Source organism: Aquarana catesbeiana, linkage group LG11, assembly GCF_042186555.1.
Source record: "Aquarana catesbeiana isolate 2022-GZ linkage group LG11, ASM4218655v1, whole genome shotgun sequence".
Lineage (NCBI taxonomy): Eukaryota > Metazoa > Chordata > Amphibia > Anura > Ranidae > Aquarana > Aquarana catesbeiana.
Window position 1 is genome coordinate 101,851,844 of NC_133334.1, and position 18,573 is coordinate 101,870,416.

An 18,573-nucleotide genomic window follows, 5' to 3' on the forward strand; every position below is an offset into this window, starting at 1 on the left:
TATCTTCTTCTCCTCGGGCCGCTCCGCACCCATGGCATGGGGGGAGGCTCCCGCTCTTCTCTTCTTCTTCATCTTCTTCTCTTCTTCTCTTCTTCTTTTCTTCTCTTCTTCATTTTCTTCTCCGGGCCGCTCCGCACCCATGCTGGCATGGAGGGAGGCTCCCGCTGTGTGACGGCGCTCCTCGTCTGACAGTTCTTAAATAACGGGGGGCGGGGCCACCCGGTGACCCCGCCCCCCTCTGACGCACGGTGACTTGACGGGACTTCCCTGTGACGTCACGGGGAATGCCACAGGGAAGTCCCGTCATGTCCCGTGCGTCAGAGGGGGGCGGGGTCACCGGGTGGCCCCACCCCCCGTTATTTAAGAACTGTCAGACGAGGAGCGCCGTCACACAGCGGGAGCCTCCCTCCATGCCAGCATGGGTGCGGAGCGGCCCGGAGAAGAAAATGAAGAAGAGAAGAAAAGAAGAAGAGAAGAAGAGAAGAAGATGAAGAAGAAGAGAAGAGCGGGAGCCTCCCCCCATGCCATGGGTGCGGAGCGGCCCGAGGAGAAGAAGATAGAAGACGCCGCGGAGGAGATGCTGGACGAGAACGCCGGAGGAAGAACCAGAAGAGCCAGAAGAACCAGAAGAACCGGAAGATGAAGGAAGATAGAAGAAAGAAGAAGTATTTAAATAAAGGAATTGTCAAAAACTGTCTCTTGTCATTTTTAACATTTTTGACAGTTTTTTAGTGAAATGGTAGGGGTACTTTTGTACCCCCTTACCATTTCACACAGGGGGGGGCCGGGATCTGGGGGTCCCCTTGTTAAAGGGGGCTTCCAGATTCCGATAAGCCCCCCGCCCGCAGACCCCCACAACCACCGGCCAGGGTTGTGGGGATGAGGCCCTTGTCTTCATCAACATGGGGACAAGGTGTTTTGGGGGGCTACCCCAAAGCACCCTCCCAATGTTGAGGGCATGTGGCCTGGTACGGTTCAGGGGGGGGCCGCACTCTCGTCCCCCCCTCTTTTCCTGCGGCCTGCCAGGTTGCGTGCTCGGATAAGGGTCTGGTATGGATTTTTGGGGGGACCCCACGCCGTTTTTTTTTTTTTTTTTTGGCGCGGGGTTCCCCTTAAAATCCATACCAGACCTGAAGGGTCTGGTATGGAATTTAGGGGGAACCCCACGTCATTTTTTTTTTTACATTTTGGCCGGGGTTCCCCTTAATATCCATACCAGACCTGAAGGGCCTGGTATGGAATTTAGGGGGACTCCCACGTCATTTTTTTTTTTTAATTTTGGTTCGGGGTTCCCCTTTGGGGAATTCCCATGCCGTTTTTATCAATGAACTTCTATGTGTATTGTCGGCAATGCAATAGCCGCGGGTAGTTTTAAATGAGTTTTTTCCTTCAAAATGTCATTTTGCTGTCAGACTGTTCTAAACACAGGAAACATGCGCCCCTTTACAGGCATACTATAGACACCCCCCAGGTACGAAATTTAAAGGGATATTACACTTTTATTGTTTGACATTAAGCATTATTAAAATCACTGCTCCTGAAAAAACGGCTGTTTTTAAAACTTTTTTTTGCATTGATCCATGTCCCCTGGGGCAGGACCCAGGTCCCCAAACACTTTTTATGACAATAACTTGCATATTAGCCTTTAAAATTAGCACTTTTGATTATTCATGTTCGTGTCCCATAGACTTTAACGGTGTTCGCGTGTTCGAACGAACTTTTTTCCTGTTCGCATGTTCTGATGCGAACCGAACAGGGGGGTGTTCAGCTCATCCCTAGTCTCTACATACCATCTACATACAAGTCAGCAATAAGCAGTACCATTGGTACTTTGACCAGTACATGATGCCAGGAGGAAAACACGGAGTACAAGAGCTCCAGCACTTCCCCACTGGTCCTTTCTCTTGTCAAAGTGTAGATACAAAAAACATACTGTCATTTTTCCTGCCTGAAAGTCTATACAGTGATCACTGCAAAGAGAAAGCATACTTTCTAGTAAGTGAAACATTTTATTAAATGTTTCCTTAAATTTCCTATTTGCAATACATACGCACAAAAATACTTTGTACAGAAACCTCTAATAAAAACTTCCATGCTGTCTGAGCCACATTTCACTTTTTTCAGAAATCCTGAAAAGGCTGCAATTCTGAACTTACTTGTTGTTGGAGAAGTAGGAACAGTTGTTGGGGTCACTGTGGTGCTCGATAGAGTAGATGTGGATGTTGTACTTTCAGTTGTAGTAATTGTAGTTGTAGGCAATGTAGTAGTTGTAGGTGGTGTAGTTGTTGTAGTAGTTGTAGGCGGTGTAGTTGTTGTAGGTGGGGATGTAGTTGTAGGTGGTGTAGTTGTTGTAGTAGGTGGTATAGTTGTTGTAGTAGTTGTAGGTGGTGTAGTTGTTGTTGTTTGAGTTGTAGTGGGTGGCTTGGGGGTTGCTTTACACCACTCAGGTAACTCAGGTACACAGCAGTAGACTCTGATCTGATAATTGTAGCACACTGGTGGCATGGATCCAGCCTGGTCTTTGTTATTACACACAAGGCCTGTGACAACATCACATGTCACTTTCTGCCCCAGCTGTCCCAGTGGTATATCTGGGAATCTGTCTTGTCTGCAGGAAATAGCCTCTGGCTTCTCACATATGTCCAAACCAGCTTTTCTGATGTTCTCATAAGTCTCATAATCCCCTCCATTTGGATCATATTTTGGGTAACTGACATCAAACCATTCTGACCATGTGCAGTTCACATAACAGTCTGAAACACAAATCATATTTATGTAATAACAGGGAGAGCTTCCTGCTGCAGCGTGAGTAAAAAAAAAAATCACAAGGCACATTGCCCACAGTGCCATCTGTCCCCAGTGCCACCTGTCCCCAGTGCCACCTGTCATTGCCATCTGTCCCCAGTGCCACCCATCAGTGCCAACTGTCCCCAGTGCCACCTATCAGTGCCATCTGTCCCCAGTGCCACCTGTCAGTGCCATCTGTCCTCAGTGCCACCTGTCTCCAGTGCCACCTGCCCCCCAGTGCCACCTGTCCCCGGTGCCACCTGTCCCCAGTGCCACATGCCATCTGTTATCAGTGTCATGTGTCATCATTGCCACGTAACAGTGCCATCTGTCATCAGTGTCACGTTTCATCAGTGCCACGTATTAGTGCCATCTGTCACCAGTGCCACGTATTAGTGCCATCTGTCATCAGTGCCACATATTAGAGCCATCTGTCATCAGTGTCAAGTGACTTCAGTGCCACGTATTAGTGCCATCTGTCATCAGTGTCACGTGTCATCAGTGCCACGTATTAGTGCCATCTGTCATCAGTGGCACATCAGTGTCACATGCCATCAGTGCCATGTATTAGTGCCATCTGTCATCGGTGCCACATCAGTGTCACGTGTCATTGTCCTGGTGCTCCAGGGCCTTCAAAAGTGTAATAGGTAGCCAACAAGTTAGATGTGTAATTTATGCTCCTAGAACACATGATGGTGCTCTCTGCATGTTGGGCCTCTCTATGTGGCTAGGCTGTGGAAAAGTCTCACACATGTGGTATCGTAATACTCAGGAGGAGTAGCAGAATGTATTTTGGGGCATCACTTGTAGTATACACATGCCATGTGAGAGAAATAACCTATTACAATGACAATTTTGTGGAAAAAAAATCTAAATTTTGCAAAGAATTGTGGGAAAAAATGACAACATCAAAAACCTCACCATGCCTCTTACTAAATACCTTGGAATGTCTACTTTCAAAAAAGGGGTCATTTGGGGGGTATTTGTACTTTCCTGGCTTCTTCGGGTCGCAAGAATTGCTAGGAGCATTTTTTAAGCAAGTGTGCACGGAGCCTAATTTAACTACTAAAATTGTGATGGTACACTAATCTTTTCATCCAATTCCTAAATTATTGCATTTGTTCTTTTGAAATCACAGTATAAAGGAAAAGGTAAATGTTTAAATAAAACCTTTCCATTTTTTATAGCATACATTATCTTAGGCCGGGTTCACATATAGGCGGCTGCGGGTTCGTGACTGGGGTTCAGTGCATTTCTGTTCACCGGTCCAGGTGTGATTCATGTCTGAATTTTTGCCTGAATTGACACTTGAACCGGCCCCAAACACGCACAGGACCCTTGCACCCCAGACCTGTGTGAACTGGCTCTATTGAGAACCGGTCACACTCGCCTGTTATGCGAATTTGATGCGGGGAAACCCACATCTAATTCACATATATGTAAACCCAACCTTAGACCTGAGTGTCTGTGCTTCTCTATGCAATGAAAACAGATCATGACTAAAGGGAGGGGCTAGCAGGATGTGGTACCTCACTTACTGGAAACATCACATAAGCCTGCCTCAGTACTCTTCCCAAGAGCCTTCAGTCCTGACGAAAGAAGTGGGTTGGCTCTTGGGAGCAGTTATGTAAATATCAGAAAGCCTTTATGGGTGAATGTCAGTCTGGAGGAGTAAATGTTCCTAGGCATGCCGCATGTAAATGCAGATTGCCCTCGGTAATGTCCACCTGTGGTGTTGAGCCTGTAATGGATGTGATCATGGTGAACTGTCTATTCCAACACCTACTTTATATACCTAACATATATATGCTCAGCTTCTATGCTTATTAAGCCTTAAGACATTTACAGATATTCTGCAAAGCTCAAAGCTTGCTTAGGAACTGGACTGACTGCAAAGAGTTAATCAAAAAGTTTGCGCCTGCTTCCCAGAATACATTCAGAATCTAACAGCATAACACAATGGAGCAAGAGAATGCTACAAGATCAATTATTCACTTCTGCAAATGTGCATCAGCTGAAAGCCAACATTTTGTCACATGTTTGTATTTTTATATTTGTGGTTTGTATGCGCCAGTCTTGTTGACGTATCTCAATCTTCAATGGAATTGTAAAAGTCTTGAAAAGCGGAAATATTAAACAGAAAGTAATTTGACTCTGAACCAAGCTGTCTCAGTGTGAGCTTACTTGAAGCATGCATGCTTTTGTATTCAACAATCTGAGCGGGGGTAGATATAATAATATCGGAACTTTTGATCTGAAATCAAAACATTTTGGCGCTCAAAATGTGGGGCTCGAGGCTAGGATCCCAAGGGATAGCCGATCCAGAAGGGACCGGGACAAGCCAACACGGAGAGACAGGATATGGAGACTGATCACCTCTAAAAACGGTAAGACACTTTTGATATCTCGTATATCTAGTCTACTGTTTATCCTGTACCCGTGGCTGGTCAACCTCTGTGCCCATATCACCTTCCTGCATCCCTCAAAGACAGGTATTTATCTTGCCTCGAGTCTGTTGATAAATTAAGGAACCTGCAATTATATCTACCGCCTGTTTTGTTCTGTTCTAATTTGTTGATCGATCTTGTGTTTTGTGGTGGCTGTTGGGAATGAGGGATTGCTTGTCACGGATGAAAATTAGTTGACATGGTTGAACTTCTCCTGGGGGAAATATAATTGTGCGGCAAAGCACGGGTGCAAGGAAGTGCACGGGTAACGTAACCAGGAGAGGGCGTCAGGAATAATGCGCCAAGCGGTGGCGTGGGGATCCCGTGGGATCTGAGCAATCCTGTATTCCTCTACGGTTGTCACACATTCTGTTGTTGGTCACATTTTTGTTGTTGGTGGTAATGTCGTTTCCTATGTGTGTTTGTGGTCTGTTATTTGGGATAGATGAAGAGGGTTGGGGGTTGGTTAAAGTGGTAGAGCCAGGATATAGGGCTGTGTTTCTTGGTTACAAACCCCTACTGCCACATACTGTGCATTTATTGGTATTCAGATTAAATGTGCATTATCCAGTGAAAATTGTTGTTGGCAAGTCATTGGGGGTCATTGAGGCTCAAGCTAGAATAACAGGACACGCAGCCGAGAGGAGAGAAGCCCCTTGCAACCTGAACAACCGGAAGGGTTAGAAGAAAGGGAAAAAGACAGAGAAGTTTGGGCTTTGAGTTGGAACATATAAATGACATTTAATATGGTTCATTAAATATTAACTACTGTACTCCTTATCTTCTTTCTCTCTCTCTCTCTCTCTACCTTTATATCTCTCTTTATCTCTCTCCCTCTATCTCTCTCTCTCTAATGATGGGGCAAAAGTTAGTGAGGCCCAAAGAGGGCAGTATGGCTTGTGACTTGGTGTTAGAGCGGGAAGGAGAGGGTGCTTTTAAAAAGGGAAAGAAGTTAGCAAAAGTGTGTGGGGTTGATATGCATTTGGGCGGAAGGCTACAAGTAGATGAATGGCGTACTGTTTTTGAAACGTAAATAAGGTCTGTTGTCAGATTATGGGTTGCTACGAGCAGCAGATGCTTGGTTTAAAGTTGCAAACGCTATTTATGAAGAAGGGGGTGGACAGAACATGAAATTAATCAAAATAATCGAAATGGTCGTATTGTATATGTGTATAGAAAACTAGAAAAGAGGAAGCTAAGTAGTCAGCCACTGCCCTAAAATGGCGTCTTCCCCAAGAAGTAGACACTGCCCTTCGTCTACTGCCCTTCTGTTCTAAGTGACACCTCCCTCTGTGGCAACACGCCCTATGCCACCGCCCCCTGAACCGCCCACACCAAAACCCACCCACATATTTCCAATGATGGAACATAGTAGCAATCAACGTAGCATTTTAATTAAATAAATAATTTATGTATAGGATGTCTTGAATATTTCTGAATATTTCAGTCAGAGTCTGAATTTAGTTGTAATTGCTTACCCTTGCGTTATTGAAGCTAAAAGGTGTTTCTTTTCTAATAACAGTAAATGTAGCAAATGTGCTATATTTATGCAAATGGTTTTAACTGTGTTTAAGCTGTATTAGCAACAATTGGGGAGTTTAAAATATTCAATTTCAATATTTAACAGTATTATAAATAAAGAGGAACTTTATGAACTCTGGGCGTTATGCCAGAAGAACGAAAGAGGAAGTGCTTTCCTTGCTTAAATCTATGTGCTAGATTTAGGCCCCATTCACATCTGAGCGTTTTGTATTCTGAAAAAAAAAAAAAAATTATTCTGTATGGAGATGGTTCACATCTCCACTCTAAAATGCCTGAAGCCAATATGTGTACAAGAAGTTTACTGATTTGGGTTTTAGCATGCTGAACAGAGCGCATAGACACATGTTAGCTGCCTCATTTATTTCAGGTCTTAAAGAGTCAATCGGAAAGGGTCTGAGTATAGAGAACCCACAACCTTGGAGCTTGAAACGTTGTAATTAGTAGTTATTAGGTCCAGAATCCTCACAGAGCAGTAAAGAGTAGCTCCTCTCATCATGGCCTCTGACACACCCTATCTGCGCCCACCGGTACCAACTCCACGTGTCTGCTACAACTGCGGAAGACCACTCCAGAAGGGAATACTGAAGCCCCCGGAAATTCACCTACAGTCAACCAAGCCCCAGCCATGGTCCATATGAAAGCCCCCAGTACCAGGGACATGACACCTCACCTCGTCCACCACCCCACCCCACTCCAGATCATATGGACCTTCTCCACAAGGTTTCAGGCAAGCCTGTTTCACCTGCCAGCTACACCTGGACTGTAATGCAACAAGGTGCCCAGAACTCCCCCTCCCAATTCGCCAGGGCAATGGCCCTCATTCTGGACACCTGGATGAAGTTACACCCAGACATTGTACTCCTTCAGTATGTAGATGACTTCCCGCTTGTGCAGATACCCTTGGTGATGTCTCAATCTTCTCTGAAAGCCTCCTCCACTACCTCGCAGAGCAAGGATGCAAGGCCTTAAAGCGAAAAGTTCAGAGAGAAGGTGATTTTCCTGCATCTCCCAAGGCACCCGACATCTCACTGAAGAAAGAGTTGCTGCAATCAAGGGCATCCCTCAAGATCAAAAGCCTCTTCACCCCTTTCTAGGATTAATCTCCTACTGCCGTTCTTGGATCCCAGAAGTCTCCCTCTTGATGCAACCCCTTTATGATGCCCTGAAATCTGACCCTTTCTCGCTTTCTCCAGAAGCTGTGGATAATTTAGAACTCTGAAGGAGATCCTCTCAACAGCCTCTGCTTTGGGACTAAAAGATTTTCAAACTGTTTGTCTCAGAGAGGCAAGGACATGCCACAGGAGTTTTGGCTCAGGCCCATGGTAACAGACTCAGACCCATTGGGTATTACTCCTGTCATTTGGACTCAGTGGCCAGGGGGGGACCCTACTGCCTCAAAGCCGTCTTTGCAGCCCAATGCCCCTCATGACATAACTGCCATACTGAAACAAGTAGAGCCCAAACACATGTCCTCAGCAAGACACCTCAGACTCCAGTGTGCCTTGCTTCTCCCCGATAACATCACCATCCTCCGATGCGATACCCTTAACCCATCCACTCTGCTTCTTCTTCTTGAGGGGGGAACCTTTTTGGAGAATGATCCTCATCTCACTCATGACTGCTTCAAAGTGATGAAGATGGAAACAACACACTTACCGACAGTCAGTGAAACAGCCCTAGATAATCCTGACTTGACAATTTTTGTGGATAGTTCCAGGTATTCAGGCATTACCCTCCATTTCTGCACAAGAAGTAGAACTCCAGGCATTAACTATGGCATGCAAATTGGCAGAAGGAAATTTTGGGACCATCCGGAAAACCAGAGGGTTCCTGACAGCAGCAGAAACACCTGTAAAGCACAGTGCAGCTATCAAGGACTTAATGGATGCCTTACTCCTGCCAGCACAAGTGGCTATACTTAAGGTAAAGACGCACAACAAGCTGGTTTCCCAAGAAGCACGAGGCAATCACCTGGATCACCTGGCAGATACCATTGTGAAACAAGCTGCAGATTGAATGCGAGAAGTGGTCAGCAGAGTGAATGCACCCATCCTGGATGACCCAATAGACACCCCTGAAGAGACTGTACAAACCACTATCATTCTACAGGAGCAACAGGAGGCAGCTGACAAAGAAGAAAAAGAAGTGTGGATCAAAAAAGTAGCCACAGACGTTGAAGGAATCATGGAATTAAACAAGAGACCGTGTCTGCCACGTCCCGTCACCAACATGACAGCTAAAACCACAGCTAAAAGACTTTAAACAGAAATAGTTTGCAGATATGGTGTCCCAGAGGTCATAGAGAGCAATCAGGGGCCGGTTTTCACGGCCTCAGTAACCAAAGAGATATGGGCAGCTTTAGGGGTCACACTAGCTTTTCACACCAGATGACCCATCCTCAGAATAGTGGGAAGGTGGGAAGATTAAATGGCACAATAAAATCTAGAATGCTAAAAATGTCTCAGGAAACGGAAATGAGTTGGCCTCAGACAGCCTACCCATTGCCTTATTCAGTGTTAGGTACACTCCAAGGGGAAACCATGGTTTGTCATCCTATGGGATATTGTTTGGTTCAGTCCTCAGACTAGGTTGTTATTTCCCACAACAGTTGCAGCTCCAATCTGATGTATTGACTGATTATGTGACTGCTTTATCTCGAGAATTAACCTGTATCCATTCGGAAGTGTTTTCTTCCATTCCAGATCCTGAGCTACATACAGCCACACACAAGCTGGTTCCTAGTGATTGGGTCCTGATAAAGAAGTTTGTGAGAAAACATACTCTTGAACCCAGATATGATGGTCCTTTCCAGGTTCTCCTAACAACTTCCACATCAATCAAAGTGGCCGGGAAGAACATGTGGACACACACCTCAGACTGCAAGAAAGTCCCTATACCTGAGGAAAAGGCCGGGGGGACCAAAAGATTCTGTATATCCTTTTCATAATAATCATTGCCCAGGTGCAAGAGGTAGCCATCAAACAAAAAGATGGTATAACCCAGTTCTGGTATAACTCATCCAATACACATGTTGCCACTTTTATATCCTCTTATGAACAGATAATTCCAGTTACTATGTACAAGATCCGGTCCTGGAATGAAGCAGTAAGACCCATGACTGTGTATGTATGCGTCACTGACACCTATTGGGGTAACAACTGTGATTCCTGGGGAGCAGTGGGTTGGAACACTGGGGGTACAAACTGGGGGTACAAACCTGAAAACGCCCAAAATAGAAAAGACAAAAATGGGAAGTCACTCTTAGATAGAATGACAATCAACAAACACACAGATCAGCCTTACACCAAAGAGTTCAGGCTGACCATTGAGAATCCTAGCCCAGAAGACAGTGGGACCTATGTCCTGGGCCTATGGTGGGGAAGTGGATATCCCGGATATCCCGGTTTTAGAAAGCCTTTCCAACTGAAAGATATGTTCAATAAACCAGAGTGGGGAGTTCCCCAATCTACATCCAACTCTAACCTCCTAAAAGCCTCACATGCAAACATTAGGGGACATGGTGGCCATAGCAGACCCTACCTTTGAGGACACCATGGCTGCAGAAACCGGTTTCTCAGATGTCAACTTGTGGCTCGAATGGATGAGGTACAATGCAGGGAAGCACAATAAGACCAAGTGCTATGTGTGCGGGGGGGGGGGGGGGGGCTAAACCACATCTAGGAACAGTGCCCCTTAATGTACTCCCAGAACATGTGTCATGGTTATGCAATAGAGTTTTCTCTGTCAGCTTACCTGTCTCCATGTGTTCATCTCTAAAGACCAGCTGCTTCTCACCTGACTGGTTTTATAACCTCTCCTCTAAGCATGGCCCCACCCCAGGCCCTATCAGGGAACACTATATTAACCTGTGCACTGCAAGCCAGCAGTGCTGATCAACCATTGTGTGTTAGCCTCTGTGTGTACTTGCTGTGTTTCCTACGTCTGATTTCTGTTACCGACTTTGGCCTGTTCTCGACTCTCCCTGTTTGCTTGCTACGCTGACCTTTGGCGTGTTATGTTTATCCTTGTCTGCTAGTCGCCCTGACCTTTGGATTACCCCTTATTTCCCTGTTGTTACAGCCTGCTGCCTCCTTCCTCTTCTCCTCTAGTCTACGGTGAGCGTGAGCTGTGAGATCCTGGGGGCCGCGACCTGGAGCCAGACTGCAGCGCAGTCCATCCTTACCACTAGAGGCTCTGGTGAACACCCGCTGGCTCTTAGACTCCGCACCCTGGGAAATCTATGCTCTAGCTCCCACTGGGATCCATGTTAGTTATCCTGTAGACCTGCTTTCTGAACCACCCCGAGTTCCATCCGCAGCAGTCAGCCTTAGGGTCCACTATCATAGCGGTGCACTCCTGACCCCAACGGGGTGCATCTGTCACCTGGATACAGGTGACCTGACAGTTTGATTAGCCATGGACCCGGCTGATGTGCCGCTACCCGCAGATGATCCGTTGCAGGGCTTAGTTCGCAGACTTGAGACCCAGGAATCTCATCAGACCCAAGTGATGCGATTCCTTCAGGATTTGGCATCCCGTTTTGAACAGGTTCAGGCCTCATTAGGACCCCCGGTTCAACAACCTCAACCGCTATCTGCTGCTGCACCTATCGCACCAGTTGCAGCCACACATTCATTACAACTGCCAGCTCCGGCCCGTTTCTCTGGGGACCCCAAGGCTTGCAGGGGGTTCCTTAGCCAGTGCACAATTCATTTTGAACTTCAGCCCCAAAACTTCCTGTCCGATCGGGCAAAAGTAGCCTATATTATATCCCTCCTGTCCGGCGAGGCGCTAGCTTGGGCTGCCTCTCTGTGGGAACTGAATGATCCAGTGGTTTCTAGCCTGTCTGATTTCTTGAAACTTTTTCGGAATATCTTCGAGGAACCGGGTCGTGTCTCCTCAGGGGCTAGCGCTCTTTTACGTCTCTGTCAAGAGTCCGCTTCTGTGGGACAGTATGCTCTTCAGTTCCGTATCCTCACAGCTGAATTGAGCTGGAATAATGAGGCCCTAGTTGCAACCATTTTACATGGCCTCTCTGATAGAGTGAAGGATGAATTAGCAGGAAGATCCCTTCCTGCTGATCTGGACGGTGTCATCACCTTGTGTAACCAGATCGATATTCGCTTTCAGGAGAGGTCTCTGGAAAAAAGACGCTAGGACTCCCCGTTCCTTAGGCAGCTTGAGCTCCCAGTCCCTTCTCTTCAATCCGAGGAGCACCCCCTGCCCACTGAGGAACCTATGCAGCTGGGCTGGACCAAGTTGTCTCTTGAAGAACGCGCTAGGTGCAGAACTCTGGGCCTGTGCCTCTATTGTGGGGCCAAAGGTCATTTTCGTGACACTTGTTCTCTTCGTCCAGAAAAACGATCGGGGCTAATACATCTGGAAGGTGGAGTATTAGACCCTGAAGTATCACCTTCACCTTCTCGTCTTCTTCTTTCTGTGTTCCTTCATGTCGGCGCTTCCTCTTCTTCGGTCTCGGTACATCTGGATTCCGGAGCCGCTGGCAATTTCATGGATTGGTAAACTGCATCTTCCATGAGACTTACCCTTTTGCCCCTTTCAACGCCATTGGTGGTCTTGGCGATTGGTGGCACTGTTCTCCCAGGGGGTCCTATCCGCTTCCAGATCCTCCCTGTTAAGATGTCGGTAGGGACACTCCACCAGGAGTGGATATCCTTCCTTGTCTTAACTAAGGCTTCATCTCCTATCATATTAGCTCTTCCTTGGTTACGGTTCCATTCCCCAAACATTGAGTGGACTGCTGGACGAATCCTGGCTTTGGGTTCCTCCTGTTCCTCTTCCTGCCTACTCAAGGTTACCCCAAAAGAGAAACTTCCTGTTGCCACCATCTCAGTATCTTCTGCTCTTCCCGCTGCATATAGCGATTTCTGAAATGTCTCCTGCAATAGTCGGGCTGAGGCACTCTCTGGGTCATGTGGCACTCTGGATGAGGAGCCCACCTGTGAACTTGAGCCGATCATTCACTCCAGTTTGCTTGGTCATTTACCTTTGCCTGTTCCTGGACCCCCTTGGACACACACCCAGGCTGACTCGTCTACAAGTTCCACAGTCGCTATGCCCTGTGATGTGATTCTGGCGGTCGCTGCACCTGGCAATGCTGTTCAGTCGGCCTCTGCACCAGTACAGCCTATGCCCAGTGAAGCTATCCAGCTTGACTTCTGTGACACATCACTTTCTAGCCAACCTGGTCTCAGGGATCCACTGACTTCTGCCCAGTCTGATGATCCTGTGCTGGATGTCCAGCTCATCTTTAAGGGTCTGGTGGACCCTGTTTAGACTCCTGATGGTCTTCTTATGCCTTTACCCATTCCTAAGAAGCCTCAATAAGCCCTCTCGTCCTCTCCCTACCTTGGTTTCGGTCTCTGAGGATAATCTTAAGTACGAGGTTAGTCAAGTTCTCGATTCCCAGCACCATAGAGGCATTCTTCAGTACCTCGTACATTGGGAAGGGTTTGATCCTCAGGAGAGGTATTGGATCACTGCATCTGAGATCTTTGCACCTCGTCTGTTGAGGAGGTTTCATCTGGAGTTTCCCTTTAAGCCAGGGCCCAGGCGGGGGAGGGGGAGGCCTCATAAGAGGGGGGGTACTGTCATGGTTATGCAATAGAGTTTTCTCTGCCAGCTTACCTGTCTCCATATGTTCATCTCTAAAGACCAGCTGCCTCTCACCTGACTGGTTTTATAACCTCTCCTCTAAGCATGGCCCCACTCCAGGCCCTATCAGGGAACCCTATATTAACCTGTGCACTGCAAGCCAGCAGTGCTGATCAACCATTGTGTGTTAGCCTCTGTGTGTACTTGCTGTGTTTCTTACATCTGATTCCTGTTACCGACTTTGGCCTGTTTTCGACTCGGCCTGTTTTCGACTCTCCCTGTTTGCTTGTTACCCTGACCTTTGGCGTGTTAGGTTTATCCTTGTCTGCTATTTGCCCTGACCTTTGGCTTACCCCTTACTTCCCTGTCGTTCCTGCCTGCTGCCTCCTTCCTCTTCTCCTGTAGTCTACGCTGAGCGTGAGCTGTGAGACCCTGGGGGCCGCGACCTGGAGCCAGACTGCAGCGCAGTCCATCCTCACCACTAGAGGCTTTGGTGAACACCCGCTGGCTCTTAGACTCCGCACCCTGGGGAATCTATGCTCTAGCTCCCACTGGGATCCATGTTAGTTATCCTGTAGACCTGCTTCCTGAACCACCCCGAGTTCCATCCGCAGCAGTCAGCCTTAGGGTCCACTATCATAGCGGTGCACTCCTGACCCCAACGGGGTGCATCTGTCACCTGGATACAGGATACCTGACAACATGAGACCTGTGTCTTTAGCCTATTTACCAACACAACCACTAACTACTCCCTGTGTGAGCATTGGAAAAAAGAGAACCCCATAGTCACTAAGGCTCCCAAGCCAGCAGAAAGTATCACCATATATCCTGGCAATTACACATGTTATGGAAAGTACCATGGAGCGGAAAAGCCCCTTGGAAATTTCACCGAAGGTTACTGTGAGTCTTACAGTGAGGTGTCTGCAGATCTAGCGCAAAATAAAGTTTAGTCCTTAGGGGATGTGTACTGGATCTGTGGAGGCATAAAAATTAGAAGTAGAATGACAGGACAGTGGACAGGAAAATGTGCAATGGCTAAAGCCATAATACCCCTCATATTCTCTCACAAGACCCAGAGCCAGAGGCAAGCGATGTACCCAAACCAAACAGAAGACGCAGGAGTGCCCCAGCAGGAATTTTTGACCCTCATGTATACATAGATGCCATAGGGGTCCCAAGGGGGGTCCCAGATGAGTTCAAAGCAAGAGACCAAGTAGCAGCAGTTTTGAGTCACTGATTCCCATTATCACTGTAAACAAGAATGTAGACTGGATAAATTACATCTACTACAACCAACAAAGGTTTGTTAATTACACTAGAGATGCACTCTGAGGTTTAGCCGAACAACTAATATATATATAAATATAACCTTACTCAACATATTATAAAAATATATGTGGCGCTACCTCAGTCTCAACGTAAAAGAATATTACTTAGTATGCCCAAAGCTAAAGTGAACACAGACAGGTAAGGCTCAGTGTAGGAATGTGTAACATATAAAGTGCAAAGTGAAACACAAAAAATATTTTTTCAATCTCACACCAAGTATAATGGAAAATCCAATCTCACGTGGCAAGGTGTAATAAATAAATCAAATATGATGTCTCAGGAAGTATCCAATCAATCAATAATAAGCATCTGACATAAATAAAACCACCAAAAACTTAAAGGGTACTAATAGCATTAATGTTCAGGCGTGCAGTTCACAGATGTAATAAAGCAATGTGACTTCCCACAATTTAACAAAGTGCAGTGTGCGTGATCAAGAATAATAACTGAGGAACCACACTTCACAGCTGCAACTTCCAAGCAAAAAATAAATTGCAACATACAATGTGCATATAGCTAAAATTAATTAATTTCACAAATTTGCGATTCACAGATGCAATAATAAATGCGACTGACAGAATATATCATTTCTAACAAAGTGCAGTGTGCATATAATAATAATAATATTGAAATTCATACAAAATGTAATGTGCATAATATTCAGAATTCCACAAGCATGCAATTCACACATGTGATAATTAAATACAACAAAAATATGTAATTTTATAACAAAGTGCAATGTGCATGATGAATAAATAAATAATATTCAGTGGGGATTATAATAAATAAACTATTCCTTTGACTATGAATTCATATCTCAAAGTGAGGTGATATAGAAATAAAAATATTCAGGTACAGTCCAGACACATATAAGTGCGACTTCTAATAACGCTCAAAATGTGAAAAGACAAATATCTTCTAAAGATGAAAAGAGTGCTGGTGCAGTAATAGAAACAAACGTCTATAAATGATTCATCCAATCCTGTTCCAAAGTGCGATGTGCGGTGACCACGGTGGCAGTTTCCCCCAGCCTCTCACCTGTAGTGGCGTCCCCCAGATGGGGCGAGTCACGCTTATACCCACAGGTGGGTAGGGATATCAGCACTGGAACGGCTCCCCAGAATAGGACTCGCAATCTAGATACCAGCAAAAATAAATATAGATACCAGCAAAAATAAATATAGATAAATATAGATAAAATAGATATAGATAAATAGATACCATGTAAAAATAAATTTTAATATATCGATAGGGATGGTATCCCTTTGATAAAGTCACGTAGTGTGACGCAACGCATCAGGGAAGGAGGAGCCAGGTGCCGTTGTTTCCTAGGGTACGGCCGAACCCGGAAGCTTTTTATCTTTGCTGCTGATTGCTGCAAAATTATATGTAAGTGACAATATCGATATATTAAAATTTATTTTTACATACTATACTAGGGAGCCCATTTTTCTTCTTTTTCACGTCCATCTGAGAATACCGACCAAGTGAGGGCGAAAACCATCCCGTCCTATTCCAGTCCCACTCCCATGGGAGCTGGTATCTAGATTGGGAGTCCTATTCTGGGGAGCCATTCCAGTGCTGATATCCCTACCCACCTGTGGGTATAAGCGTGACTCGGCCCATCTGGGGGCCGCCACTACAGGTGAGAGGCTGGGGGAAACTGCCACCGCGCTCACCGCACATCGCACTTTGTGGGAAGTCGCATTGCTTTATTACATCTGTGAACTACACGCCTGTGAACATTAATGCTATTAGTACCCTTTAAGTTTTTGGTAGTTTTATTTATGTCAGATGCTTATTATTGATTGATTGATTGGATACTTACTGAGACATCATGTATGATTTATTTATTACACCTTGCCACATGAGGTTGGATTTTCCATTATACTTGGTGTGAGATTGAAAAAATATTTTTTGTGTTTCACTTTGCACGTTATATGTTACACATTCCTACACTGAGCCTTACCTGTGTGTGTTCACTTTAGCTTTGGGTGTACTTAGTAATATTCTTTTACGTTGAGACTGAGGTAGCGCCACATATATTTTTATCACATTCTGATAATTCTAGTGACCCTAGCTGTCATGGTCTGCCATGTTCTTCCCTGCTTGTGAACCAGGAAATACCAGATGATGATGAGGATTATGTAAGACTTGATGATGAATATGTGTTACACTCTGTTACAGTCACCTTCCCCCAAGATGCAACACCGTAGGGCTATAGGGACAGTTAGCACCTGGCCACACCCCTCCAGCTGTATCGAGGGGGGTAGTGAACTAGTCCCTGCTCTTTCTCTACATACGGCTTAAAAGAGTTGCAGAGGGGGATGGGCTGGGTGTAGGACTTTTTAGTATGAGGGACATTTTGAAATAGACAGCTTCAAGGGGAGACTGTAATGGATGTGATCATGGTGAACTGTCTATTCCAACACCTGCTTTATATACCTAACATATATAAACTCAGCTTCTATGCTTATTAAGCCTTAAGACATTTACAGATATTCTGCAAAGCTCAAAGCTTGCTTAGGAACTGGGCTGACTGCAAAGAGTAAATCAAAAAGTTTGCGTCTGCTTCCCAGAATACATTCAGAATCTAACAGCATAACACAATGGAGCAAGAGAATGCTGCAAGAACAATTATTCACTTCTGCAAATGTGCATCAGCTGAAAGCCAAAATTTTGTCACATATTTGTATTTTTATATTTGTGGTTTGTATGCACCAGTCTTGTTGACGTATCTCAATCTTCAATGGAATTGTACAAAAGTCTTGAGAAGCGGAAATATTAAACAGAAAGTAATTTGACTCTGAACCAAGCTATCTCAGTGTGAGCTTACTTGAAGCATGCATGCTTTTGTATTCAACAATCTGATCGGGGGTAGATATAATAATATCGGAACTTTTGTTCTGAATCCAAAACAAGCCTCTATGAATAATTGAACTGAAAATTAAAGAATGAAAGGGGCAGGTCAGGGAAAGTAAAGCTGGGGAGGAAAGGACTAACTTTTAAAAAATTGAACAAACATTTAAAAAAAAAAAGGATTTATACCAAAATTCTACTGGTGCATGGCCAGCTTAAGACCTCTGTGACTGACGCCCCTTGGTTCATTTCAAGAAGCAGTATGTATTTTAGTATGGTATTTTATTAAATGTTTCCTCAAAATTCCTATTTGCAATAAATATGCACAAAAATACTTTGTACAGAAACCACTAATAAAAACTTCCATGCTGTCTGAGCCACATTTCACTTTTTTCAGAAATCCTGAAAAGGCTGCAATTCTGAACTTACCTGTTGTTGGAGAAGTAGGAACAGTTGTTGGTGTCACTGTGGTGCTCGATAGAGTAGATGTGGACGTTTTACTTTCAGTTGTAGTAATTGTAGTTGTAGGCGTTGTTGTAGTAGTTGTAGGTGGTGTAGTTGTTGCAGTAGTTGTAGGTGGTGATGTAGTTGTAGGTGGTGTAGTTGTTGTAGTAGGTGGTGTAGTTGTAGTAGTTGTAGTAGTTGTAGGTGGTGTAGTTGTTGTTGTTTTAGTTGTAGTGGGTGGCTTGGGGGTTGATTTACACCACTCAGGTAACTCAGGTACACAGCAGTAGACTCTGATTTGATAATTGTAGCACACTGGTGGCATGGACCCAGCCTGGTCTTTGTTGTTACACACAAGGCCTGTGGAGACATCACAGGTCACTTTCTGCCCCAGCTCTTCCAGTGGAATATCAGGGAATCTGTCTTGTCTGCAGGAAATAGCCTCTGGCTTCTCACATATGTCCAAACCAGCATTTCTGATGTTCTCATAAGTCTCATAATCCCCTCCATTTGGTTCATATTTTGGGTAACTGACATCAAACCATTCTGA

At 45.3% G+C, this 18,573-nt stretch overlaps 1 protein-coding gene across 1 annotated transcript in view; it reads right to left on the reverse strand.

Moving 5' to 3' along the window:
* Positions 1–18,573, reverse strand: part of LOC141111717 (uncharacterized) — a 491,097-nt gene that overhangs the window by 250,386 nt on the left and 222,138 nt on the right. Inside the window, 2 exon segments of the mRNA XM_073603861.1 lie at positions 2,157–2,421; positions 18,031–18,238. Of these exon segments, the coding sequence (XP_073459962.1) occupies positions 2,157–2,421; positions 18,031–18,238 (473 nt within the window).